The 27,212-nt window shown below is 37.7% G+C and overlaps 2 protein-coding genes and 1 non-coding gene across 3 annotated transcripts; 2 read left to right on the forward strand and 1 right to left on the reverse strand.

Annotated features, from left to right (window-relative positions):
• Positions 1 to 4,053: 4,053 nt before the first annotated feature.
• LOC142167701 (small nucleolar RNA R71) lies at positions 4,054 to 4,158 on the forward strand. The gene has a single exon (XR_012697788.1). It is a non-coding gene; the product is annotated as a small nucleolar RNA R71 (small nucleolar RNA).
• An 8,862-nt stretch (positions 4,159 to 13,020) lies between these two features.
• Positions 13,021 to 18,898, forward strand: LOC107765448 (uncharacterized). The gene is made up of 6 exons (XM_016584095.2): positions 13,021 to 13,252; positions 13,363 to 13,492; positions 14,157 to 14,357; positions 14,451 to 14,618; positions 17,370 to 17,856; positions 18,609 to 18,898. The coding sequence occupies exons 1-5, from the start codon at positions 13,119 to 13,121 to the stop codon at positions 17,853 to 17,855; spliced, it is 1,119 nt and encodes a 372-aa protein (XP_016439581.1). The 5' UTR covers positions 13,021 to 13,118; the 3' UTR covers position 17,856; positions 18,609 to 18,898.
• On the reverse strand, positions 18,606 to 22,728 carry LOC107765447 (mitogen-activated protein kinase kinase kinase 3). The gene is made up of 10 exons (XM_016584094.2): positions 22,300 to 22,728; positions 21,907 to 22,167; positions 21,030 to 21,108; positions 20,863 to 20,925; positions 20,594 to 20,754; positions 20,430 to 20,505; positions 20,259 to 20,318; positions 20,057 to 20,161; positions 19,519 to 19,744; positions 18,606 to 19,436 (listed from the first exon to the last, which is right to left on the reverse strand). The coding sequence occupies exons 1-9, from the start codon at positions 22,653 to 22,655 to the stop codon at positions 19,583 to 19,585; spliced, it is 1,323 nt and encodes a 440-aa protein (XP_016439580.1). The 5' UTR covers positions 22,656 to 22,728; the 3' UTR covers positions 18,606 to 19,436; positions 19,519 to 19,582.
• Between the last annotated feature and the right edge of the window lie 4,484 nt (positions 22,729 to 27,212).

Raw genomic sequence — 27,212 nt, forward strand, 5'->3', positions numbered from 1 at the left:
TCCGAAATCCATGAAACACGAGTGAAACATGAGGCGATACACATATAAATATATATACTTTAAGTTAAATATCAACACTCCACACTTAGACTCTTGCCCGTCCTCGAGCAATAGTACTATCAACTATAACCCCAACTACATACAAATCTCAACTATAGAGGAGCACTTCAACTTTTAAACATACATTCTACTCTTGACCATGATCAATACCGGCAATCAAGCTTGAACATGAAAAATTCACATTCTTCCTGTTTTAAGCACGCCCAAGTATAACAATTTCAATTCAATACAAACAACCTATCCATAACCAACCAACCTCAAGAGTCGACTCGTCACCACTAAGAACTCTCAACTCGCGCACTTACCCAACAAGAGACGTTTACAACATTACCAATCCTTCATGAGATCATGTGCCCTTACCAACAAACAAAAGAGTGAATATAGAATAGTCTAAACATTCGAGTATGCTTTTGAATATAAATTAAGGACATCACACAATTGAACAAAATTCGCTCACTCTCACAAAGAATTCATGTGCATCCCGTGGTTGTACCATAAGCTTGCACGTAGTGTACATCTCTACTAATCTATGCTAGACAAATCTAGGATCAATTAGGACTTTAAGGTTGTAATGTAGGCTAAGGGATGGGTATGATACATTTAAGAATAATGACTAACCCTCCTAGGCACTTTAATATACTACACTCACAAATCTAGCACAAATCGAGCACATATTCTTCTCAACCAATTCACTTGCCACAAACCATATACAGCATAGCCCCTTTTTCATTAAGCATTTCTATACTCCCACTAGCACAAATTAGTAAAATAAGGAGGTGTGTGTGTTTTTCTACATTATTCGACTATCATTTGTTTTCCTTGCAATTTTTCTTTCTCTTTTACACACACTCCACACATTAAAGTTCATCGGCTATGACTTTTGATTTCAACTTTAGTGCACCAAAGGGCCCTTCCATGGTTCCACTCAAAAGCTACTCCCCATTCTCTCACCTTACTTATTTTAGTGACTAAGTGCCTTAGGAGGTAAAGGTTCAACAAGCTCAAACTAAGAACAAAATAGGGGTACGACTTGTAATGTGGGTGCCAAAGAAAGTTCTATAGGCTCAAAGGGGCTAGCAACGGAAAAGTTTTATCTTCAAGTGACAAGCATATCTATGATCAAGCAAGAAACGCCTACGTCATCTCCTAGATTAGCACAACTTAACAATTTTGCTTCGATTAACAAACATGGCAAGTTCTATACTATACAGGATAGCACAAAGATCACAATTCCTCACACACGCATTGCACATGACTCAATCAAGACGGTTCTGTTCAACTCTCAAGTCAAGCAAATACATATAATTAAGAAATTTAAGCAATAATGCACTATGTGGCATACAAGTCGAACAACTGAGAAAAGGCGTCACAAAATAGGCTATTTACTTTACTCAGGCATCACAATTCAACTTAAATATACGGGCAGATAGAATGCATGTCATAACCTAATGTGCCAGCACCAAACATGTCACTAGGTATCTCAGAGCAACTCAGTTTTTTCCTACCATACTCCTAAAATAATAAAAAAAAAGTACCCGGTTCGAGCTACACCCTTGGAAAAGAACCGGTGCCCAAAGAAAAATCAAGGGATACTACCTAACTATCCTAAAAGAAATCTTTTTGGTATTCTTTTTTAATTGGACTTTAATCTCTCAAGAAAATTGTCCAAAAGATCCATCGTCGGAAAAAGTCCGAGCTTTTTTTGAATTTTTTTTTTCTATTTTTTTTTTGTTATTTTATTTTATTTTTATTTTATTTTTTTTATTTTGAGAACCTAGACTATGTCTACTACAAGTTCTAAAATAAAAACTAATAAAAAAATAGTTTTATACAATTACACTTCAGAAAGTAGTTTCCCCACCCCACACTTATATATTATGCATAGTCCTCGATGCATGGATGATCATAGAGAAATATTAAAATAAGGGTGAGAAATACTCCCTGAGGCCCTCTCAGGCCTAGCTCGGACATGATCCTCAATATTAAGGGTCGGGACGACCCCACACTTAGGCTCAAACATGCTCCTCAACTTCAACTTTGGGTACTCAGACTTCCCCTACTCTGCAAAATAAAAACAACACAAAACTTGGCACTAAAAAAATAATCAATAAATAAAAGATATATAGGTTGGGTTGCCTCCCAACAAGCGCCTTATTTATAGTCATGGTACGACCATGCTGCTCTGCTTAGGCTGGGCGCTTTCTCTTCTTCTTTCTCCCACGAAGTCTAGCCTTTTTGCACGCTCTCAAAAGATCTCCTCTTTCATCTCTAGCTCTTTTCTCAATCATCTTTACACACTCAGCTTGCAACACCACCTCCTCTAACTCAGTTTTTCCATCTAGATCACTATAATTCACATAAGAACTCTGCTCTGTCCCCTTCAATTCGACCACAGTAATCATAAAGTCCTCATAATGCTTAGGGAACTTAAGTGCCTTGTACACATTAAAAGTGACTTCCTCATCGTCAACTCTCATCTTCAACTTCCCTGCCCTCACATCAATAATCGCTCCATCAATAGCTAAGAATGGTCCCCCCAAAATAATGGGCACTTCCTCATCTGCCTCGTAATCAAGAACAATAAAATTAGCATGAAGAATAAACGTTCCCACTCAAACTAACACATCCTCAATAATTCCTTCTGGCATAACTAGTGACATGTCTGCTAACTGTAAAGTAAGCGTAGTAGGTCTAAGCACCCCTAATCCGAGGTGCTTGAACAAAGAGGATGACATCAAATTTATACTAGCCCCTAAATCACACAGGGCTCTACCAACTTCTTATTTTCCAAGAGACAAAGGAATTGTGAAACTCCCAGGATCCTTCAACTTAGGAGGAAGTTTACTCTGAACTCTAGCACTTCATTCTTCAGTAAGTGCAACTATTTCAAACTCTGTATGTCTTCGCTTGTTTGCCACAATATCTCTAAGATACCTTGCATAATTAGGCAGTTCCTGCAAAATTTCCACCAAAGGTAAATTCACACGCATTTGGCACAAAATATCTAAGAATTTCTTGTACTTGACATCATCTTTTTGCTTCTGCAATTGTGGAAACAGAGGCGGTGGCCTTGTCACAATTATTGGTTCTAATCCTTTATTCTCTTTCTTATTCTCCTCAATTGTCTTGGGAACTAATTCTCCTTCAAGACTAGCCGTATACTTCTTTTTCTTTGGAACTTCTTCTAACACTCTTCCATTTCATAAGGTAACCGCATTGACTTGAGCTTTAGGATTAGGCTCGGTATCACTAGGAAGAGCCCCAACTAGTAGAGTATTTTGGGCACTAGCAAGTTGTCCCATTTGTCACTCCAAATTTCTCATCGTTACTGCTTGGGCCTGCTGGTCAGCCATCACTTTATTCATTATTTTGGCTGTTTGGGCCTGCTGGTCAGCCATCAATTTCTTCATCATTTCCCCAAGGTGACTTGTCGAGTTTGCATGTTGTTCAGCTTGAGGTGGTCTATATTGTTGTTGAGGTGCTTGTGGCCTGTACTGATTCTGAGCACCTTGGTTTTCACCCCAAGAGAAGTTTGGGTGGTTCCTCCAGTTAGGATTGTAAGTGTCCCCGTACTGATTTGCCTTGCCTCTTTGCATTACGCATAAAATATACAGACTCCTGATTTGCTGGGCATAGATTGCTCATGTGACATTCTCCACAGACTTCACAAAATATATGGACCTATTGCACTGGCTGAGCTTGTTGCTTGTTAATAACCAAGGTCATCTGATTGACTTGGTTGGTCAATGTGAAAATCTGCGCTGATAATGCAGAGACCACAACTAACTCAAGAACCCTTGCAGATTTTTGCACTGTGTGTCTGCCTATCTCTTATTGCCAATCAGGATTGCTTTTGGAGAATTTGTTCAATAACACATATATCTCATCAAAGCTTTTCTCCAACACTTGACCTCCAACTGCAGCATCTACCATAATCTTTGTCTCAGGATGTAGCCCTTCTATGAAAGTGTGAGCTAACACTTGGCTTGTCTGATTGTGATGAGGATAGTCTCTGAGAAGCCCCTTGAACCTCTCCCAAGCTGAGTATAAAGACTCCCCAACTTTCTGTTTGAAGGCGACTATCTCACTTCTCATCTTTCTAGTTTTGCCTAAATGGAAGAACCTTGCCAAAACTTTCCTTGCCAGATCATTCCATGATGTAATAGAATAAGCTGGTTCTGCCTTCAACCATCGCTTTGCTTCGCCCAACAAAGAGAACGGGAAAAATGTGAGCCTCACATAGTCTGGAGTGACCCAGTTAGTGATATAAGTATCACTAATCTCCAAAAAATTCAGGATATGCTGTTGTGGATCCTCGTGTGGAAGACCCATAAACTGCCCATTCGCATGAAGTAGCTGGATCATGCTCTGTTTCAGCTCAAAGTGCCCAGTGATTCTGGGCTTCACAATGCTGGAGGGGACATTAGCAATGCTGGGCATCGCCACCTCCAGAACAACCATATGTTGCTCATCTGCCATGTTCACAGGAAATTGAACAAGTGTCTGAAGATTATTTCTGTCCTTTACTTCCCTCAACCTCCTATGAAATGTTCTCTCAGGTTCGGGGTCAAAGCCTTGAAGTCTGTCCTGGCTTCTGACCCTTCACATTCAATCAAGTTTCCTAAGAGCAGAGCAACAATCAAGTAATGTTAGACTTGGCAAAATAAACAATTAAAGCAAAAACTAGAGAGTAATCAATATTTAAGTCCCCGACAACGGCGCCAAAAACTTGTTGCTCCCAAACGCACACGCAAGTATACGTGGCCGTACAAGTAATAAAATGATAAGTCGAGTGTCGAACCCACAAAGACTTGTATCAACTACCTACTATATTCACCAAGATTGTATTCAGTCGAGCCAATTCGAGTTCAAGAGTTTAATTATACTAAATTATAATTCTAAGTAGTAACTAAATTATCAAGCAACAAAATGATTGTTGTGTATTCAGTAGAGACAAATATTTCAGAGTTGTGATCGGTTCACCAATCCTATTATATTCTATTTAACTCTTTATTTCATACCATACACTCATGGTTGCTAATTAATCGAACAATTACTCTCGCAGCCTTCTCCCGAAGTACTACTTGCCTATTCAAAATAGATTAACGCCTATATTCCTATGAAATCAATATATTAAGAACATATTAACATTACGATATTTAATTAAGCATGGTGACTAGGTATATTCCTATCCTAGCCACAAATCCCCCCCCCCCTCTCAGAGTTAAGATCGTGCTTTTATACGCGTTGGTTAGGTCTAGGGCCGAAATAACCTTGTCTCGGGCAAACTTGGATAAAATCACGTCGCCAACGTCCAACCCAGTTCCCTACATTGGCCCTGGTGCTGGCTTATGAAACTTTCTGCCAAGGGCACCACTGGTGGCATGGAGCGCTGCCTGTGGCGTCGAAAATCCAACTTTTCCCTTTTTCATCCGTTTTGGCTCTAATGTCGCCACCAATTGCTTTCGGATGATTCCTATATATAAAAACACCCCGAATTAATATAAATCAACATATTTTACATCCTAAATCCACGAAACACGAGTGAAACATGAGGCGGTATACATATAAATATATATACTTTAAGCTAAATATCACTTGACCTCTCCGGATCTAAGAAATCTATTGTGAAGGAAGATGATGATATTTCAAGCGATGGATCCTCCCCATCGCCCGCAACAATCATGCAAGCCATGGTGACAAACACTTTATTTGTAGAGGAGCAATTGGAAAACTTGAAGGAAGCGATCGCTAGCTTGACCAAGTGCATACAAAATCAAGATACTAGAATTGACAAGCTAACAGACAGGGTAGGAATATTGATGGAAGAAGAATCCACCCATGCACCTGTCAAGCTCCCAAAGTCCTAGAGAGTGATTCTCCCCCAAGACAAGTAGCATCCGCTAAGCCTATCCCTGTCTCATCTGAAGGGATAATTTCAATCGATCAACTGAAAGAGTTTATTGAAGGAACTATTAAAAATAAGTATGAAGTTGCGGCCAAGTCCTCTCTTACATTCGCAAAGCCGTATACTGCAGAGATCGATATGTTGAAGATGCCTGCTAGCTATCAACCTATAAAGTTTCAACAGTTTGATGGCAAAGGCAATCCAAAGCAACACGTGGCACACTTAGTTGAGACATGCAAAAATCATAGGACATAAGGAGATTACCTTGTCAAGAAGTTTGTACGCTTGCTAAAAGAAAATACTTTTGATTGGTATACAAACCTCGAGGTGGGATCTATTGATAGCTGGGATCAACTAGAGCAAGAGTTCCTTAATCGCCTTTATAGCACAAGGCACACTGTGAGTATGGTGGAACTTATGAATACTCGGCAACAGAAGGGTGAACCAGTTATCGACTTTATCAATCACTGGAGGAATGCAATCCTCAATTTCAAAGACAAGCTTAGTGAAGCTTCTGGCATAAATATGTGCATTCAATGCATGCATTGGGGACTGTGCTACATCTTGCAAGGTATAAAGCCTAGCACATTTGAAGAACTTGCGACTCGTGCCCATGACATGGAGTTAAGCATGGCCTCCGCTGAAAAAGAAAGGTTGCCCATCTATGAGCCTTGCAAAGGGAACGACAAGCAAGAAGTCAGGAAATGGACCAAGTTTGTACCCAAGTCTGAAAGCAAAGAAGTTGTGAATGTCAACACATCACTTGTGAAGTTCACAACGAAGGTGAGCAAGAAGAAAAATATGAAATCCACTTCTTATCAAGATAAGCCAAGTAGAAAGTTGACTCTAAAAGAAAATCAAGAGAAAGAGTACCCATTTCTGGATTCTGATGTGCTAGCAATTTTTGAAGAACTCCTCGAGTTAAAGCTCATTGAGCTCCCGGAGATGAAGCGGCCAAATGAAGCTGGGAAAACTGATGACCCAAATTATTGTCGGTATCATCGACTTGTGAGTCATCACCTTGAGAAATTATTTTTCTTTAAGGACAAAGTTATGGACTTGGCCCATGAAAAGAAGATCGTGCTTGAAGAGGAGAAGGCAGGTGCGAACCTAGTCTCTATCACCTTTGGCTCATTCAATCTAGATGAGCTATACAGTTTAAAAGAAATCAAAGATAAAGAATTACTGGAGAATAACAAAGTCAAAGTATATCAACATGATGATGATTGAGGTTGGACATTGGTGACTCGTCGTAGGCGCCACAAAAGGAGCCCACGAAAAGAATCAATAGAACAACCAGCAAGGAAAATAATGGTAAAAAGACCAAAGAGACGGACTCCAGTTAAGCATTTGAATAAAGCAAAAGTGGAGGTGTACCACCCTCAAAAGCCACGGCATCCAGTGACCTTGGAGGAGTTCTTACCAAGTTGGTTCCGCACGAAGATTTCCCATGATGGTATCGATGCCTCTTGTTGTCATGCTGACAAAGGGAAAGAAAAAAGTGATGACATATCATTGGCACCATCTATGGAAAATCTCATAGAGTCCATTCCTCAAGAAGTTAATGCTTGTGAGGAAAAAGTTACGTTCACGAATGAAGATCTTCTACTCGGTGACACTCCTCAAATCGTCCACTCCTCAAGAAAGTGTGGGTTCTTCGTATCATGTTACTGCACAAGGCAAGTATGGTGCTTCATCTCTAATGAAGGATGTTGATAAATTGGAGGATGTTTCACTGCGTTATCACATATCCTTCAACGAAGGGGACCCTAAAGAAGATGAAGATGCAAAAGACGCTACGCCTGAACTTAAAGAAGGAGTGAAGACAACAATTGATGCCTTAAAAAAAGTTAACCTTGGCACTAATGAAGAACCAAGGCCCACTTACCTAAGTGCTTTACTAGCAGTCTATGAAGAAAGCACTTATATCAAGTTACTCAAGGAGTTCAAGGATGTCTTTTATTGGAGTTACAAAGAGATGCCTGTCTTGAACCCTAAAGTAGTAGTCTATCACCTTGCAGTCAAGAATGACGCTCATCCTGTTAAGCAAGCCCAAAGGCGCTTTAGGCCGGATTTGGTTCCCTTGATTGAAAGTGAAGTTAACAAACTCATTGAAGTTGGCTTCATTCGTGAAGTTAAATACCCAACATTGGTTTCAAGTATTGTTCACGTGAGAAAGAAGAATGGCCAAATTTAAGTGTGTGTTGACTTTAGGGATCTCAACAATATGTGCCTTAAGGATGAATTTTCGCTTCCTATTCCAGAGCTTATGATTGATTCCACCACTGGGTACGAGGCAATGTCATTCATGGATGATTCTTCGGGATATAACCAAATTCGCATGGCGCCAAAAGATGAAAAGCTTACTACATTCCATACCCCAAAGGGTATTTATTGGTACAAGGTAATGCCTTTTGTCTTGACGAACGCTGGTGCTACTTATCAAAGAGTTATGCGGAATATTTTTGATAACCTTCTCCACAAAGAATGTTGAATGATATGTTAAAGACTTGGTGGTAAAATTAAGAAAGATGAGTGACCACTTGAAAGACTTGAGAATGGTGTATGAGTTGCTTCAGAAGTACCAACTTAGGATGAATCCATTGAAATATGCCTTTGAAGTTACTTCTGAAAAGTTCCTGGGTTTCATTGTCCGACATCGAAGGATCGAAATTGATCAAGCCAAAATGGATGTCATTTTGAAATGCCTGAGCCTCGGGATATTCATGAATTAAAAAGTCTGCAATGAAGGCTAGCATACCTTAGGAGATTCATCTCAAGACTAGTTGGGAGGTGCCAATTATTCAGTCGCCTCATGAACAAAGGCATTCCTTTCAAGTGGGACCAAGCTTGTAGCAATGTCTTTGAAAGTATTAAAACTTACTTGATGAAGCCTCTATTTTTGACAGCCCATATACCTGGAAAGCCGTTGATACTATATATTTCATCACAAGAAAGGTATGTTTGAGCGTTGTTGACCCAAGATAATAGTGAAGGGAAAGAAGACTCCTTTTACTACTTGAGCAGGATGATGACACCAAATGAGCTGAATTATTCGCCAATCGAAAAGTTATGTTTGGCGCTAGTCTTCTCAATCCAAAAGTTAAAACACTACTTTCAAGCTCATGTCGTTCGTCTCATTTCTAAAGCAAATCCCATCAAGTTCGTGATGTCAAAACCTGTACTTAGTGATCGACTAGCAAGGTGGTACCTCCAGTTTCAACAATTTGAGATTGTGTGCATCCCTAAAAAGGTTATAAAAGGACAAGCGTTAGCGGACTTCTTGGCAGATCACCCTATGCCTGATGATTGAGAGCTAACTAACGAACTACCTGATGAAGAAGCAATGGTCATTGGAGTTCACCCTCCATGGAAGATGTACTTTAATGGTGTTGTACATCGCGGGGGAGCTGGTGCTGGCGTAATATTTGTCACTTCTCAATGTGAGGTTCTGCCCTATTCTTTTACGTTGACACAACTGTGCTCCAACAATGTTGTTGAGTATCTAGCATTAATTTTTGGACTTGAAATGGCTGTCGAAATAAAGCAGTTGCAATTGTAAGTATTTGGCAACTCTCAATTAGTGATCAACCAGCTTTTGGATAGCTACGAGGTCAAGAAACCTGAAATACACCTATATCATGATTATGCTAAAAATTAAATGGGGTGGGTCGGTGATGTGACTATTCAACATGTGCCTAGGAAAGAAAACAAGAAGGCTGATGTTTTAGCTGCCCTAGCTTCATCGTTAACCCTGCCTGATCAAGCGCAAGTTTCTTTATTACAAAAATGGGTAGTGTCGCTGCCAAATGAGGGTGAAAGTGAAGAAAATGAACTCGAGCATCTTGTCGCTGTTTCCGAAGCTGAAAAGGAAGAATTACGACAACCCATTATCGATTACTTGAGCTGCAGGATACTTTCAGAAAATATGAGGAGAAGGACTGAAATTCGCCATCGTGCACCTCGCTTCCTTTACTACAAAGATACTCTATACAGAAGATCTTTTGAGAGAGTACTTTTGCGATGCTTAGGGGAAGATGAAGCACTCCAAGCTTTGCAAGAAGCACATTTTCGGGTAATGTGGATCACAACAGTCTGGACCAAAGCTCCATTTCCATATAAAAAGGATGGGATACTATTGGTCGACAATGGTAAAAGATATATTTGACAATGCTCAAAGATGCAAGGCTTGCCAATTCCATGCAAAATTTATTCATCAGCCTCTCGAAGTGTTGCACCCGACTGTTGCATCCTGGCCATTTGCGTACGAAGACCCATTATTACTTCTCATAAACCTGTAGGGAAGTTCACCTCAAAATGGGATGGGCCATATATCGTACAAGAAACTTACTCAAGTGGGGATTACAAGCTCGTTGATACAGATGGCATAAGAATTGGCCCTATCAATGGCAAGTTTTTGAAGAAGTATTATCCTTGAAGTTGCAACGCTCCTTGACGCACGAGCCTAAACTGCATGCTCATACACTCCTTGCCCGCATGAGTCTAAACTGTGTACGGCCCACCACCCAAAAAATAAGAGTCTGCTAGGTTGAAAACCTCGAAAGAGGCGGCCTAGGCAAAAGTTAGGACACAAAAAAAAAAAAACTCACCCATTCTGAACTACGGTATGACTTGATCCTCTTCACCGAGGTACGTAGGCAGCTTGGAGTTTCATTCTAAGTTCAGTCGCATAAGTTCAAAAGATACATAGTGTCCCAATCATTGTTCGATTGAAGTATGATGGAATGTAATCCATTCAATCAACACTTGAAAATCAGGCTAAGATACCATTCTTGTATTGAACTTTGGATCCCATTTGATTTAAAGGGGGCAAATCTCTATGGTAAATTAGTATCTTAATTGGAATGATTATAGTCTTTTAGGAGGCTACTAAGTATTTGCATTGAAGCCCAAAGATTTGTTATGTCTTCATGTTTGCCAAACCTTCAAGGTTGTTTGTCTAAAAATCTGCCGTCTCCCCTAAGAAAAAAAGGGGAAGGAAAGAGAGGCATCAGAAGGGAATACAAGTATAAGAAGGAGGATTACCTGGCACGCAGTTTCAAATTCAGTGAGACTTGACCCCAAGATATTTGGTGAGAATGAAGCTCTTGAATTTCAATTTCTGGCAACTAAAACGTCTTGCGATCTCGAGGCTTCCATACCAAGACATAAAAGTTTTGGCAAAGTCGCGCTAATTTGGAACTGTTGGCATATCAGAAACTAAAGTTAAATTCAAAATATTATCTGAAACTATCCTTAAGGCATTAAATTTTATATTTTGGATATGTTTTATATTTTTAAGTTTAGTTTCCAAGAAATTAAATAGTTCTTGATTTCAACGTTCCTACATTAAGAGACAAAAGTTTTGGTAAAGTCGCGCAAATCTGAAATCGTCAATATGTCAGAATTTAATGTTGATTTCAAAGTATTATCTAAACTATCCTTAAGGAATTAAAATTTATATTTTGGATATGTTTTAGATTTTGAAGTTTAGTTTCCAAGAAATCAAATGGTTCGTGATTTCGACGTTCCTACATCAAGATACAAAAGTTTTGGTGAAGTCACGCTAATATGAAATCGTCGGCGTGTCAGAATTTAATATTGATTTTGAAATATTATTTGAGAGCTCGTGGATCAAACGCCTCAAATTTCTCTACAAGTTTCAAGTTTCAAGTTTCAAGCTTCAAGCAATCAAGCTCAAGTTCAAGAAATCAAGTTCAAGCTCAAGAACGAAGAACAATTCAAAGTTCAAGGAGTACAAGTTCAAATCAAAGTTCGTACTAGTTGAATTCAAAATCATCGTTCGTGACAACAAATATAGATTCAAGATCAAGCTCAAAGGCCCTTGAATTTATTTACTATTGGAAAGAAGAACGAGAGGAATCATATAGATTGTAATGCTCAAATTATTTGAAATAAAATACTATGATTGTTGCAATAGTTTTTGGTCTCGATTATTTTTTTGACGCAAATTTATTGTCTACACTAATAATGACCGAATAGCTGAGAATATATTTTTTGGCAAGAATGCAATAACACATTATGCAAGAAAAATGATTTTGGGTAAAATTTAAACTTGTACATTGACTAATTTGTCTATAACAAGAAAATTTTAAATTTAATAATTGGGCCCGGATGCACCACATGCCAAACGTAACTAGTACATGAATAGTAGAAATGGCGTGGGATAGCCATTTTTTAACATGGTATTTAGTTTTTATCCAATATTTTTAATATTGAGCAAAAATAGCCACTACTCTATTAAAATTAATACGAAAAGACGTTGTTACCCTTTATTCATGAGTGCTGTGTAAATATTAAGGACATGACATCCTTAACATTTACACTGCACACATGAAGTTAATGACGCCATGTCCTTAACATTTACACTACACATATGAAGTTAAGGACATGATGTCCTAAAGTTTAACAACGGAAGGTGCAAATACATGACACTTTGTCCTTAATATTTACACAACATTCATGAGTTAAGGACACCATGTCCTTAATATTTACATAACACTCATAAAGTTAAGGACACTATGTCCTTAATATTTACACTGCACACATGAAATTAAGGACACCATATTCTTAACATTTACACTGCACATATGAAGTTAATGATACGAGGTCCTAAAGTTTAACAAGAGAAGGTGCAAATACAAGTTAAAGACATTATGTCCTTAACATTTTCACTGCACACATGAAGTTAAGGACACCATGTACTTAACATTACATTACACATATGAAGTTAAGGATATGATATCCTAAAGTTTAACAACTGAAGGTACAAATACAGGACACCTTGTCCTTAATATTTATACAACATTCATGAAGTTAAAGGACACCCCATGCCCTTAATATTTTACACAACACCTATGTATAACATAAGAGTGTTTTCGTCCAGACGGATAAAGATTTATTAAGTATTGACTAAAGAGTAAATATATTTTAAGTAGTGACTAAAGAGGGAAGACATCTCTAATTAGTTACTAATTGTGCAATGACACCTACATGAATATGTGCAAATTGGGGGATTAACTTGAAAGAAAACTCTTCTCCTTTCCGCGGCCGTTTTTGCCCTTTTCCGAAACAAAGCCTCGACGAACTTACCAGAAGCACAGACGAAATAGAAGCAAATACGATAGAGATGTCGAAAACACTGGTACAGCCGATAGGCCAAAAGCGACTTACGAATGTCGCCGTTGTGCGTCTCAAGAAGCACGGTAACCGGTTCGAAATCGCCTGTTATAAGAATAAAGTCCTCTCGTGGCGTTCTGGCGTGTAAGTTTTCTTTTTTCCTCTTTCTTTTTATGACCTTGTAATTAAAGTTTGTATGTTTAGAAACAAAATAGAATTATTAGTTTGAAATTGGAAGTTTATTTGTGGTGTAGAGAGAAAGACTTGGATGAAGTGTTGCAGTCACAAACTGTATACTCAAATGTGTCAAAGGGTGTACTTGCTAAGTCTAAAGATTTGATTGCTGCTTTTGGAACTGATGATCAGTCCAAAATCTGCCTGGAGGTTTGTATTTTTCCATCTTTTGTTTCCTAACATATAATGAAGGTAGTGGGTTTAATCATGCCTAACATGTAAATTGCTTAAATAACTTGCACTAAATCGCATGCTTATTTTCCCTAGAACACTGAAAGTATTTATTCATGTAAACTGATTGGTATGTCACAAACTTCAGAACTTGCGACCAGTGGCGGAGCCAGAACTTTCACTAAGGAGAGTCAAAATATAAAGAAGTAACTTTCACTAAGGAGAGTCAAAATATAAAGAAGTAAATAAGCCAAGGGGATTCAACATATAGCATGTATCAATAAAAAATCTTTGGACCTATCTAGGCTGTAATTTCCAGCAAAGGGGTCAATTGACTCCCCTTGGACAAGGGTAGCTCCGCCGCTCCTTGTGATTTGTCGGATATAGAAAGGGCCCTTCCTATGGTTTAATCATTTAAACTGTTCTTACACATTACATTAGATACATCACTCAAGCAGTTATGGATTATCCATTAAGTTGTTTGAGCATATCTAGTAACGTGAGCTGCTTAAATAAGTGCCACTAAATAGCATTTCATATTTCACCCTACTCTCCACCCCTCTTGAACTCTTTGTTTTTCGCTTGGGGATAGCTGAGAAAGATTCGATGGTTATATATGTAGAAAATGTTTCCTATGTTGTAGATTTTGGACAAAGGAGAGCTGCAAGTTGCAGGAAAGGAGAGGGAATCACAGTTTTCAAGTCAGTTCAGGGATATTACTACTATAGTTATGCAGAAGACAATCAATCCTGAAACTCAGCGTCCATATACAATTAGCATGATTGAGCGGCTGATGCATGAAATCCATTTTGCTGTTGATCCAAATAGCAGCTCAAAGAAACAGGTAACAGCTATACTTATTCTTGCTAGGATTTCAAACTCGTTATTTTAGTTGTTTAGGTTTAATATCCTGCAAATTGTTTATTAACTTCTGCAGGCACTAGAGGTCATCCGGGAGCTTCAAAAGCACTACCCCATTAAACGGGCTCCCATGAGGCTGAGGATACATGTACCGGAACAGAGGAGCCCTTCCGTGTTGGACAAGCTGAAGGAATGGAATGCCTCCATTGTGTCAAGAGAAGAATTTGGAAGTCAGCACTCCATAGTAAGTGACATCTACATTTGACGCCTCATACTGTACTAATTATTCTTGGATGTTATCTTTATCCAAATGCTCTCCTACCTTCAGAATATTAAAGAAATTGAACAATAAATAATACTTGCACCGAAATATTTCATTCTAAATATATCTGTCCTGGAGCTAAGACTAGTGATTTCTATAGAATTTGAGATCCCATCTCTTTCTGTTGGAAATACAGGCATCTGATATCCCAAGTGCACATTCTTTTAATCCTATGAGCTTGACAGGAATCTGATATACCTCAGAAGTAAATGCATCTACTTCCCTTATGCTTTGTGTGATTTTAAATAATTTATAATCAATCAACTGTGGTAGCATTGATGAGTCATCTCCATCCACTTAATTCAAATTCACCTTTGAAAGTGAGATCAATTAGAAGGAACAGCTGAGCACAAAAAATACATTAGGGATTCGAAGAGAGAGAGATCTGAAAGCTCGAGGTAAGAAAAAAAACACGTATCAGATTTAATCCATTTCTCATGCCCTTTTGTGTCTCATTCTCTTGACTTCCGGTTATATGTATTTGTGGGTGTCAACGATGTTGTATGAGATCTTTTAGGTTGTTCATGTTATCAGTTATCATCCTTTTTCTTCTTACCATGATAAAAAAAGAAGAAGTTATCATCCTGTTTCATTAGTTCAGATTCTCGGTCCTTGAATGACGTGGCCAACTTCATTAACTGTCAGTTGTTAAATCATTTAGTGCCCCAGCATTGCTGGAAATTGTTCAATGCGCATGCACTTTCTCTTGTCTTCTCTTAATTAACTGTCAGTTGTTAAATAATTTAATAATTGCTTTTGTTGCAGCATAATATCCATGTGGTTGATTCTATTTAACAACATGTGTTAGTGATACTTGGTAGACATAAATATTAGGTTCTGTTCTTTCTTATAGATCAAAGATGAATGTTGAATGTCTTTCATTAACAGTTGGTTTACAAAGGCTAAAGCTTATTGAAACTTGTCAACGGCTTAGAATATCTTAGGAATTGTTCAGTCAGGTCTGTGCATAGTCGTTTGTGGTAATAATTAGTTGCAATATCGTTAATCTATTCAGGACCTTGGTTGTTAGAGTTACATTTCCGGATGAACATTTTGTTATTCTTTTATGGTGAAGCCGTGAAGGCCATTGATCCAAGTTGACTTTAAAAGCCAGTTTCATTAAATATGACCTAAACAGTGAGTATGAGGGTGTTTGAATTGGCTTAAAAGCTGGTCAAACCAGCTTAAAAGCACTTTTTGGCTTATTTTTGTGTTTGGCAGACACCACAAGTGCTTTTAAGCCAAGACCATCCAAAATAAACCAAAAGGCGTGAGTAGGATATTCCCAACTTATGGCTTTGTAGCTTTAAAGCTATTTTGGTTTGACCAAGTAGATCACCTTATTATCCCTTACATGTTATTGTATTCTCCTAAGTATTCTTCTCTCACTAAAAGCCCTAACCTCATTTTCTTTCTTTTCCTTCTGCCATTTCTGGTTGTTACATCCTACGAGCCACAGCAGGTAACTTTTCTGGTTTACAGTTGTGTCTTTGCCTGCGCAAGCATCCTGTGAAAAAAATGTGTTGCTACCAATGTAATATAACCGAGTTAGCCGAATAGTAGGTTAAAGATCAGCTCTTGAATGCAATCAGAAATGCTTGTTATAGTGGGGTCAAAGTTATCACATTGCATTGAATTTTTACACTCACTATGAATAGGCATTTTGATGTGTTATAGCACTATCACCTTTGATGGCGAACCCAAACTAGTGTAAGGCCATACCATCCATATTTTTGTTTCTCATGATTGCCAATGAAAATTACGATATTGAATGATTGTATTTTTTAAATATATTCTACTAGTTGTTTCTTTGCTCCTTTTAATATTTCTTTCTTCTTTCTCTTCTTCAAACACTAATGTTTCTTTTCTTTTTCTTCTGCTTAGTATGCAAGTTCTTTTCATCTGCTACTTTTGTTAGTCTTCTCTTTTTCTACTTTGTTACTCTTTTTGGAAAGGATTTTCTACTTTGTTATTATGGTTCTAAACCAATTAAATACAAATTTGAATGTTGCAAATGATTTTTTTATGTTGATTAATCGAAAATAAAAATGTTTTTTGCATTGAAGTTACCTCTTTGGGGCCTTGTTGCGATTACATTCTATTAATGTGTAATTGAGTTCTTGAGTTAGTATTAGAGTTATTGTAGTTTTAATAGATTGTGTGCTCAGCTTTTCGCTTTTCAGTTGAAGCCCCATGTGCCTCGTCGTTTCATTAGGCTTTTCTCTTGGAAAAAACACTGCTCCCTGTATTCTTGCTTATCAATAGAAGCAGGAGGCGTCAAGAGTAGTTGTTAGGTCTCACTTTTTCTTCCTTTATTATTCCTCTCCTTTGAACCCAACTTGAGCTTCATTCATGAAAATACCATTTCATTTATTCTAAAGCTTAATGAACTTGAGCAAGCACAGTTTCTGCCATCTGTACAAGTCGAATGGTGTCATCCATTAATAAGAAGTGGAGGAACCTTTTGAATCCTGGTTTCACCAAACTAATGAGTGATGAGAATATGAATGCTTTGAGGTGGGCAAACTAATTTTGCATGGTATGCTTAGGTCAAAACTGCAGTTTAATATCTTTGACTGAGTGGACAAGCTTGCTCTCATGCGCTCTTAACTAGCACAGTTGCATTTGTTTGTTTCGTGGTAATTAACTACCCGTCTACTTGTTGTGTTTCAGATTTGTGAGATTGAACCTAGTCTTTTCCGGGACTGTGATGCCTTGATCAGGAATTTACAGGGGAGGTTGGAAATTCTTGCAGTCAATGTACATGTGGAAGGAGATACCTTTGTTGATCAGTACGATGATCACGAGGACGAGCCATCGAGTTTACGGAAGGATTCTACAGGTTCAGTCCTTCAGCTGAGTGAGAAAATGCAAAAGCAGACCATTTCTTCAGAAAGTGGCAATTCTAGGGGAGAAGAAAAACTGAACAAACCTGCCAAAACTGGGAGTTCCGAGGGCGAAGTAAAACTGAACAAGTGCACTACTTGCAACACTGTTGTAGGAGATTCAAAAGAATACAGAGAGCATTTTAAGAGTGACTGGCATAAGCATAATCTTAGGCGAAAAACTAGGCAACTCCCTCCACTTACAGTGGAAGAATGTATGGCAGACCTGGAACTTGGAGACTCGAAGGCTGATCTTAAAGAATATTCTTTTTAAGGTTGGTACAATTTTCCTTAGCGACAACCTGCATTTGATATGATTGAAGACATATATTCTACCTAGAAACTTGGAAGGAAAAATAATTTAGAGAAATGCTGGTAAAGAAAATTTACCAATGAGTCTGATTGTTTTGAATTTTATTATATTTAACAATTGATAAAAGGTGAAAAAAGACTATCTATATCTCTCTCTTGTCTCTGCTCCTCTTTGTGTGCACAAAATGCCTTTATGTTGATGCCTCCCAGTAATCTTGAGTAATGTGTTTTTGAATCTGGTGTCTATACTGGTACTGAAAATATCTAATGATATATCTGATGTTGCGGAGAAGGCATAGGCATCATTCCATGATCTCCAATCATAACAGAGGGCTGTTTTATTCAGACTAGCCATTAATCTATCTTCTACATTGATGTGCTACATGTAGGCTGCTGCAGTGGACAGAATACTACAATGTTAGAGCTGAGGCTTAATGACCAGATTATGGTCTAAATCATATTGATAATGGTTCCTCAAGCTAGAATTTATCTTTCTGCTAAGAGGATTCCTTATGCAGAATGACTCTTGGTTGTTGTAATGTAACACGGTAGATAATAGTGCATAAATGGTCCCCATTATCTGCATTAAGTTGAGCCATAGTAAATTGTAAGCTTATATTTCAGTACATATTTTGATCTTCTTGTCCCCCTTCCCCCCTTTTTTCATTTTTCCAACAATATAATTACTAAAAGTTACACTGTTGATTTTCCGCAGGTTTTGATGCAACTGTTGCTAATGGTCAGGACTGATACTGCACAAGTGAGGCATGTTGTGTTATGCATTGATAGTGGCCGAATTTTTGTTAAGAAATCTGTGAGGTATTTTGTTTGGCTAACAGGTATATTGTGGTGCTTTATTGTACATGAACTGGTTTTCGTTTTGACCAGTAATTGTTGGATTGAACTAAGCTTGTACAATGATTATTGTTAATACCATCTGGTATATCCTAGCTAGTGAACTAAGCTTGTACAATTCTTGATAATGATCGAGTTTAGATTGCTATACGTCTAAAATGAGAATTTTATTGTCATCCATGATTGAATTGAGTGGAACTGAGCAAGTGATGCCACCACGAGGGTGAATTTATCTCAACTGATGCTCTGGCGGGGATATACATCTTTCACCCACTTCTCCAAACCGAACCAAAGGGTTGCCGTTTTGACCAAAGATCCATGGTTGTTGGAGCGAATTGGATGATCCGACCGAGGGGTGCACCTGGCGCTTTTCTTTTGTTGATATGAATATCAAGGTTTTTTGACTTGGCCTGTTCCTGTCACTTACGCGACTGGCGCTTCAAAAGGCACTCTCTTTTCCGCTTTTTGGGTCGTATGTGGTGGGAAGATATCTCCTGTTTAAATTTGACACCAGCGACTAGCTCATATTGTTATGTCTTGGCTTAGTTCTTGAGGCTCATTTCTCCAATCGATTTCCTTCCCATCTTGCTATAGTTTGAATAGCAACTCTTGTTCATTATCGTCTTGCTCAACCTGTCTTCAAGATCCAAGCGAGCAACTTGTTCAGTCGTGTAATGGTGTCTGTAACCTGCAACACGTTCGCAAACATTACCAATCCTGTCCTACTTTCTTACGTTCAAAAATACAGAACCAAGAAGTTCCAGTCATACCGTTAAATTGGCTGATTAGTGATGGATTCTCATTAAGATGGGGTGTGACCTACTATTCTCACCACTACTGCTGAACAAATGGATGATGTAGCAGCTGAGCAGCTGTCAGCCGGCGACTTGGGTTCTTCTGCAGGCAAAGTTTCAGAAAATTCTTTGCATTATCTGAGAGGTTTCTGGGAATTTCAGGACTGTCTTTACCATGTGCCAGTTTGAATAATGCAGCTGCCTGTTAATCCCACATAAGACATATCAGTCTCAACTGATACAGTAAAAGATTTGCACAATCCAGTTATATCATGATCCATAATATTATCCTTTCAGACAACCCCGATATTTGAGCAGAAATTCTCTAAAAGAGAAACGGAACTGTTAAAAATGAAAGTTGAGATACAATTCTCATTGTTTTGGTTGCGAAACAACTAGAAATGACGTGTGTATTCCCCTTATCCAACTAGCCAAAAAATTAAGTTCAGATTTTTGTCAGTCTTTGCATTCTCTTTGGGTAGTTTCATTTTAGGAGTAAGGGAATATGTCATACTTCATATTGGCCCCATGGAGGTTTAGCTGTTGCCATTTCAAGAACAGTACAACCTAGGCTCCAAATATCTACAGCAACACTGGAACATCCTGCATCCTGTACTACCTGATATAATATTTGGAAACAAGAAAGGTTTCAGGAAATAAGAAACAGAGAAAAAGATGTTGGAATAAACCATTTAACAAATTCTTGAGAAAATTACCTCTGGAGCCATCCAATTTGAATTTCCTTTGAAAGAAGTCATCAAAGAACATGTGTTTATCTGAGATTGGAAAACCAAATATAAACATGAATTAATATATCCTTTTTATAGAATGGAAATCAACTAAAAATCGTTACGCTTTTGGTTCATATATTGCTGCTGGATACATACATGTTTAGCCATTCCAAAGTCTGCAAGCTTGATTTCACCTTTAGCATTTACTAGTATGTTTGCTCCTTTAATATCTCTGCCAAGTAACAAAAACGGAGAATATATTGATCTTGACAGAACAAAAATTCTTCTGATAATATCAACTAGCTATATATAACTTTTACCTGTGTGCGATGTTTCTCTCGTGTAAGAAGATTAATCCAGAGAGAATTTTTCGAGTGTAGCTGCTGATAATTTGTTCTTCAAAAGGACCATATTCTTGAAGTAGTTTGAGAATTGATCCTCCAGGAACATACTCCAAGTAGAGAGACAATTTGTCTCCTCTCTGTAACAAGATTGTCAATTATCACTTGGTTTATTTTTACTTCATTATAATATGAAAAAAACCATTTGCTTTTGCTTCTTCAAAGAAAAAACACAAAAGGGGTCATACCAATTCACTTCCATAGTATTGTACAATGTTTGGATGGGAGAATTGACTGAGCAATGTGATCTCCTGTTTAACCAAGAAATTACTAGCTTATTATCAGTCATTCAGATTTGATAAAAAAACATGAAAGACCACCTAAAATTGCTTGTGTGAGTATAAAATATACAGACCTGAGTCAGCCGTTCTTTTGATGTTATGTCATTGGAGACGGTTCTTACTTCCTTTATAGCACACATTTGTCCATTATCACTGTTGCAGAAACAAAGTTACAGCTATTAGTGAGGTCTCACTTTCTTTGATATTTCTTTTGTTTCTTTCTTTTCTTAGCTCTTGTTATTTATTAATCCCTCCATTTCAATTTACGTGAACCTATTTTCTTTTTAGTCCGCGCAAAAAAGAATGACCTCTTTCCCTATTTGGAAACAATTTACCTTTATGCAATGATTTATAGCCACACAAAATATATGTGCCTCATTTTACACCACAAATTCAAAAGTCTTCTATCTTTTCTTAAACTCCGTGCCCAATCAAATGGGTTCACATAAATTGAAACAGAGGGAATACTTATTATCTTTGAGAAATGGACCACTTTCGGACAGACCTCTGAATTATGGTTTATGACAACAACCGGCATAAGTTACGGAAGGAAAATGACCAATAGAACAATTGTGGACAGTAAAGGGCAGCCCGGTACACAAAGTAGGATGAGGCAGTAACATTATCTTTGATGAGTCCGGGCCGATGAGACAAGAGCTATTCTACTAAATTGGTACTACCAATAAAGAACATAAACATGAAAATATTTAAATCATATACCTTGGCATCGTATAGATTTTTACACGATTAACATAATTTAACTTATTATAACAATTTAATTAATTTTATTAGGGTACAATTAAAAATTATCATAAAGATATATTGTTTAGTTACCTTATTAGCGACCATATTGAATAAATATTATTGGCTATTATTTACACTATCAAGGATAGAACTTCAATTCAGAAAGATCAAAGATGTAAAATAGGATGAGTGGAAGTCATGAGATACCTATTAAATCCAGCATAGACATGCCCAAATATTCCTCTTCCTAACAACCTTCCTTTCTTCCATTTGGACTCGAGAGCTTGCCCTACTGATTTAGCAGAAGAATTTGGTGGAGGAGGAAGAGGAAGAGGATGGCGCGGATGATTACAACTTTCTTGTTTTCCATTTGGAGAATCCAAAATCTTTCCCCATAACAATGGATATGTTGGCGAGGTAGACTTTGAACTCTCATTTGAAGTTCTTGTCCAATCATTGTACTTATTCCTGTGCAGTGTTTTATAACATGTTAAAACATCCTGTTCCCTAAACCATGAAATGAAAGAAGGAAAAAGAAGAAGAAAGATAATTTACCCTTTTACAGAAAAAGGCAATAATAAGAGGAAAGATTCAACAAACCTGAATGGACTAAATGACAAGTGATCTTGAGCTTGTTCTTCTTCATCATCATTGAACTGATCAGATGAAGTAGAGGAAGATCCACTACTTGATCTTGTAGAGAAATGAGGTGAATCCAATGGCAAAGGCAAAGGAAGAGGATGAGGTTTCTTTTCATTTGTGTATGTGTAGGAATGGGAAACAGAAGATAAGGAAGAGTAACCATTAATAGCTGCAAAAGTTGTTGGAGATTTTTGGGGTATCAAGATGGATTCATCAAAGCTTTTTGGCTTCTTTTCTCTATTCTTGTAATTTCTTGGAGGAGTTTCTACTTCTTTGGGTTTCTGCAGTTTGTGTCTTTCAAACCAAGAAGCCATTCGTTTTTCTGTTGGAATAAACAGTGTCAAGTGTGTATCAAAACTTGTGACACTTGGAATTTTTTGCTCAAGTTTTGAAATGTTTGGGTATATAAGAGCATGCTAAGACGTGTACTATACAAGCGTGTGTTCGTTTACTAGTAGGGAGCCTATCCCATGAGGGGCCCACACCCCCTTCCAGAACAAGAGAAAGAAGGGGAAGGGGGTAAGATATCATAGCTTAATTTGTAGGTTGCATGAATAGTTGGAGACGGCTGCACCCAAGGATGTACTATATCCGATAAAAATTATGAGAGATCAAGGTTCAATTTTTGTAGAGGTAAAATAATGTAGGATAATTTTTTCTCATCTACTTAAGTCTAGGTAGCTAGAGTTACCTAATCTCTATACTGATAAAAAGTACTCCGTCCGTTTCAATTTATGTGAACCTGTTTGATTGGGCACGGAGTTTAAGAAAAAAATGAAAAACTTTTGGAATTTATGGTCCTAAACAAGTCAAAAAGAGGCTAGAATATTTGTGTGGTTATAAAAGTTCTCATTAAGGGTAGAATTGTAAGTTTAAGCTAAATTGTTTTCAAATTCAGAAAGGGGTTATATTCTTTTTGAAACGGACCAAAAATAAAATAGGTTCACGTAAACTGAAACGAAGAAAATAATAAGTATCCAGTAGAATAGTTAAGATGTGTACAAACAAATCCAGACATTTAATTATAGGAAAACATTAAATAGTTGGGGCCGGCTGCAATGTTAGTAAAGATAGTTGAAGTTGACGCCAATTGTGGATTGGGAGAGGGATTGAGGGGTTGGGGCATAGAGAAAGGACAAATACTTGCCCCACAAGTTTGGTTGGAATGGAGGTGAATATTTTTGTGTCTACTCTTTGAATATCTCACCAACTTAACAGAGAAAAAAGAAGATAGTTCACTGATTATTACAAATATTTTTCTCGGGGTGAAATAAGGTGAAAGGAATAGGAAGGGAAGCTTCACTCGAGTCCATATCGTCATTAAATACGTCCTGTCCCTAGTATAATCTCCCATATTTCATATCTTAGTATTAGAAATTTTCTGTGCTTGACTAACGAGGTTACAGCCCGAGATATCACCTGAATTTTATATTTTATACCGGAAATATGACTCAGTTGTGGTTTACGCATATTATGTTTAGTTTTCTTATTCTGATTACTTTATAATAATTTTGTTAACTCATTATCATTAATGTAAAAAATATAATTGGACTATTTTGCCTTATTAATTTATACTCATTTGTTTACTATAATTTGTATACCTTTTTAAATTTTATAGTAGAAGAGTCACTGTTAGAGCATCAAATAACTTAATGACAATGTTAGGATCGGTTACCCGGGTAGTGCGGAATTTAGCCAAACAACGGTATAATGACAATAACAAAGACAATGGAAGTTGATAATAACGGCAATTAAAGAATATAAAGAAAACACAAATTTAACGTGGTTCGGTCAAGGTGACCTACGTCCACAAGCGGAGAGGAGCAATTTTACTATACCAATAAGAATACAAAAGAGAGTACAAAATTAGAGTAAATACTCTAATTAATCCCAAATTCCCCAAGAGAATAACCTCACAAGATCACTCCAAAGAAAGGGTTCACACAAGTGTTTCCCAATACTCACTCTCTTACAAAATACTCTATAATGAAATAAAGGAGGAGAAGGAAAGACAAGAGTGAAAAGCTCTTGAATTGGTGTGTTTTCAAATGAGGAGAAACTCCTCTATTTATAGCAAGAAATCCTTGGCCTAATAATGGATATTATGTCATGGCAAATGTCATGATCCATAAATTTGTTATAATGGATATTATGTCATGGCAAATGTCATGAACCACAAATTTGTTATAATGGATATTATGTCATGGCAAATGTCATAAAAAATTTGGCCATATTACAAATCTCCACCTTGGCCTAATTTCGGCTTATATATAGTAAATTTGCTCCACCTTCTCCGCAAAAACCCCAATGGGCAAAATCATTCTTCATAAATGTCAATCAAGTTCAGGCAAAGCTTGAACTTGGACACTGGAAGAGGTTTTGTGAACATGTCAGCAGGATTGTCTCTAGTGTTGATCTTCTGAACAGAGACTTTTCTTTCAGCAATGGTTTCTCGGATGAAATGATACTTTATATCAATGTGCTTCGTCCTCTCATGATACATTTGATCTTTAGTCAAGTGAATGGCACTTTGACTATCACAGAAAATGGTAATACCACCTTGGTGTAAACTGAGTTCCGCAAATAGACCCTTCAACCATAAAGCTTCTTTGATCGCCTCGGTCACTGCCATATATTCTGCTTCGGTAGTAGATAAAGCTACTACATGTTGTAATGTAGCTTTCCAACTAATAGCGCAACCACCGATGCAAAATACATAGCCTGTCAGTGATCTTCTTTTGTCAAGATCACCTGCATAATCTGAGTCTACAAAACCAACCAAAGTGTTAGTATTTCTCCCAAACTCCAAACATGTGTTTGAAGTACCTCGCAAGTATCTGAGAATCCATTTCACAGCATGCCAATGTGCTTTACCAGGGCAAGCCATATACCGGCTTACCACGCTCACTGCTTGTGAAATGTCTGGACGTGTACAAACCATTGCATACATAATACTGCCGACTGCACTGGAATAAGGAACCTGTGCCATGTACCTCTCTTCTTCCTCTGACTGCGGGAACTGAGCAGCTGATAACTTAAAATGAGCAGCAAGAGGGGTACTAACTGGTTTAGCATCTTTCATGCCAAACCTCTCCAAAACTTTCTCCAAGTACTTCTTCTGAGTCAGAAATAGCCTGTTGGCTTTTCGATCTCTTTTGATCTCCATGCCAAAGATTTTCTTAGCTGCTCCCAAATCTTTCATCTCAAATTCACTTTTCAGCTGACTTTTCAAATTGTGAATTTCTGTTAAATCCTTAGCAGCAATGAGCATGTCATCAACATATAATAATAGGTACACAAATGAACCATCATTTAACTTCCGGAAGTAAACACAACTATCATACATGCTCCTCGAATAACCATGACCCAACATAAAAGAATCAAACCTTTTATACCATTGCCTTGGAGACTGCTTTAATCCGTACAAGGATTTCTTCAACAAGCAAACATGATCTTCTTTTCCTTGAATTTCAAATCCTTCGGGTTGATGCATGTATATTTGTTCCTCAAGTTCGCCATGTAAGAAAGCTGTCTTAACATCAAGTTGTTCTAATTCCAAATTATACATGGCAACGAAGGCAAGCAAGACACGAATAGAGCTATGTTTAACAACAGGTGAGAAAGTATCATTAAAATCAACTCCTTGTATCTGACTATAGCCCTTTGCAACTAATCGTGCCTTATACCTCGCTTCTTCAACCCCTGGAATGCCATCCTTTTTCTTGAAGACCCATTTGCAACCAACAATTCTTTTTCCTGATGGCAGCTTCACAAGAGACCAAGTACCATTTTTGTGGAGAGACTCAATTTCTTCATTCATTGCAATCAACCACTTGGCTGAGTCAGCACCAGAAACTGCTTCTGAATATTTTGATGGTTCTCCAATTTCTTCAGTTTTCTGTGCAACTGAAAAAGCAAATGCAACATAATTTCCAAACCTTAATGGTTGTTTACATTCTCTTCTTGGTCTATGTTTGGCTATAGAATACTCCTCTTCTTCTGGTTCAACTTCAGGAGTCTCAACTTCAAGAATTTCCGCTTCTGTCTCAACTTCAGGAGTTTCAACTGTATTTTGCTCCAAAGTTGATGAGCTTGGCTCAGAAGGAATGCCAACCTCAATCTCCACCGGGTTCTGTGTACACTTTCCTTTATCTGTATCACAAGAACTAGAAGATTTTTTTCTAGAATATAACATAGAGGATTCATCAAAGGTTATATCTCTGCTAATTATAAATTTTGGTGCCATGGGATCAGGATACCATAGTCGGTATCCTTTCACCCCAGATGCATACCCAAGGAAAATGCACTTTTTAGCCCTTGGCTCTAATTTTCCATCATTTACATGCATGTATGCAGGGCAACCAAATATCTTTAAATTAGAATAATTAGCAGGAGTACCTGACCACACTTCCTCTGGAGTCTTAAAGTTCAAAGGTGCAGAAGGAGCTTGGTTGACAATATAACAAGCTGTAGAGATAGCTTCTGCCCAAAAGGCGTTTGTCAACCCAGCATTTGAAATCATGCAACGAGCCCTTTCCAAAAGAGTTCTATTCATCCTTTCTGCCACACCATTTTGCTGAGGTGTCATTCTCACAGTACGATGTCGAGCAATTCCTTCATTCTTGCAAAATTCGTTGAATTCATCATTACAAAATTCCAAGCCATTATCTGTTCTAAGCCGCTTAACCTATTTTCCTGTTTGCTTCTCAATCAAAATTTTTCATTGTTTGAAATTTAAGAAAATATCACTTTTATTTTTTAGGAAATAAACCCAAACTTTCCTTGAATAATCATCAATGAAAGTTAACATATACCTGGCACCACCTTTTGATTGGGTACGTGAAGGACCCCAAAGATCTGAATGAATGTAA

Source organism: Nicotiana tabacum, chromosome 12, assembly GCF_000715075.1.
Source record: "Nicotiana tabacum cultivar K326 chromosome 12, ASM71507v2, whole genome shotgun sequence".
NCBI lineage: Eukaryota > Viridiplantae > Streptophyta > Magnoliopsida > Solanales > Solanaceae > Nicotiana > Nicotiana tabacum.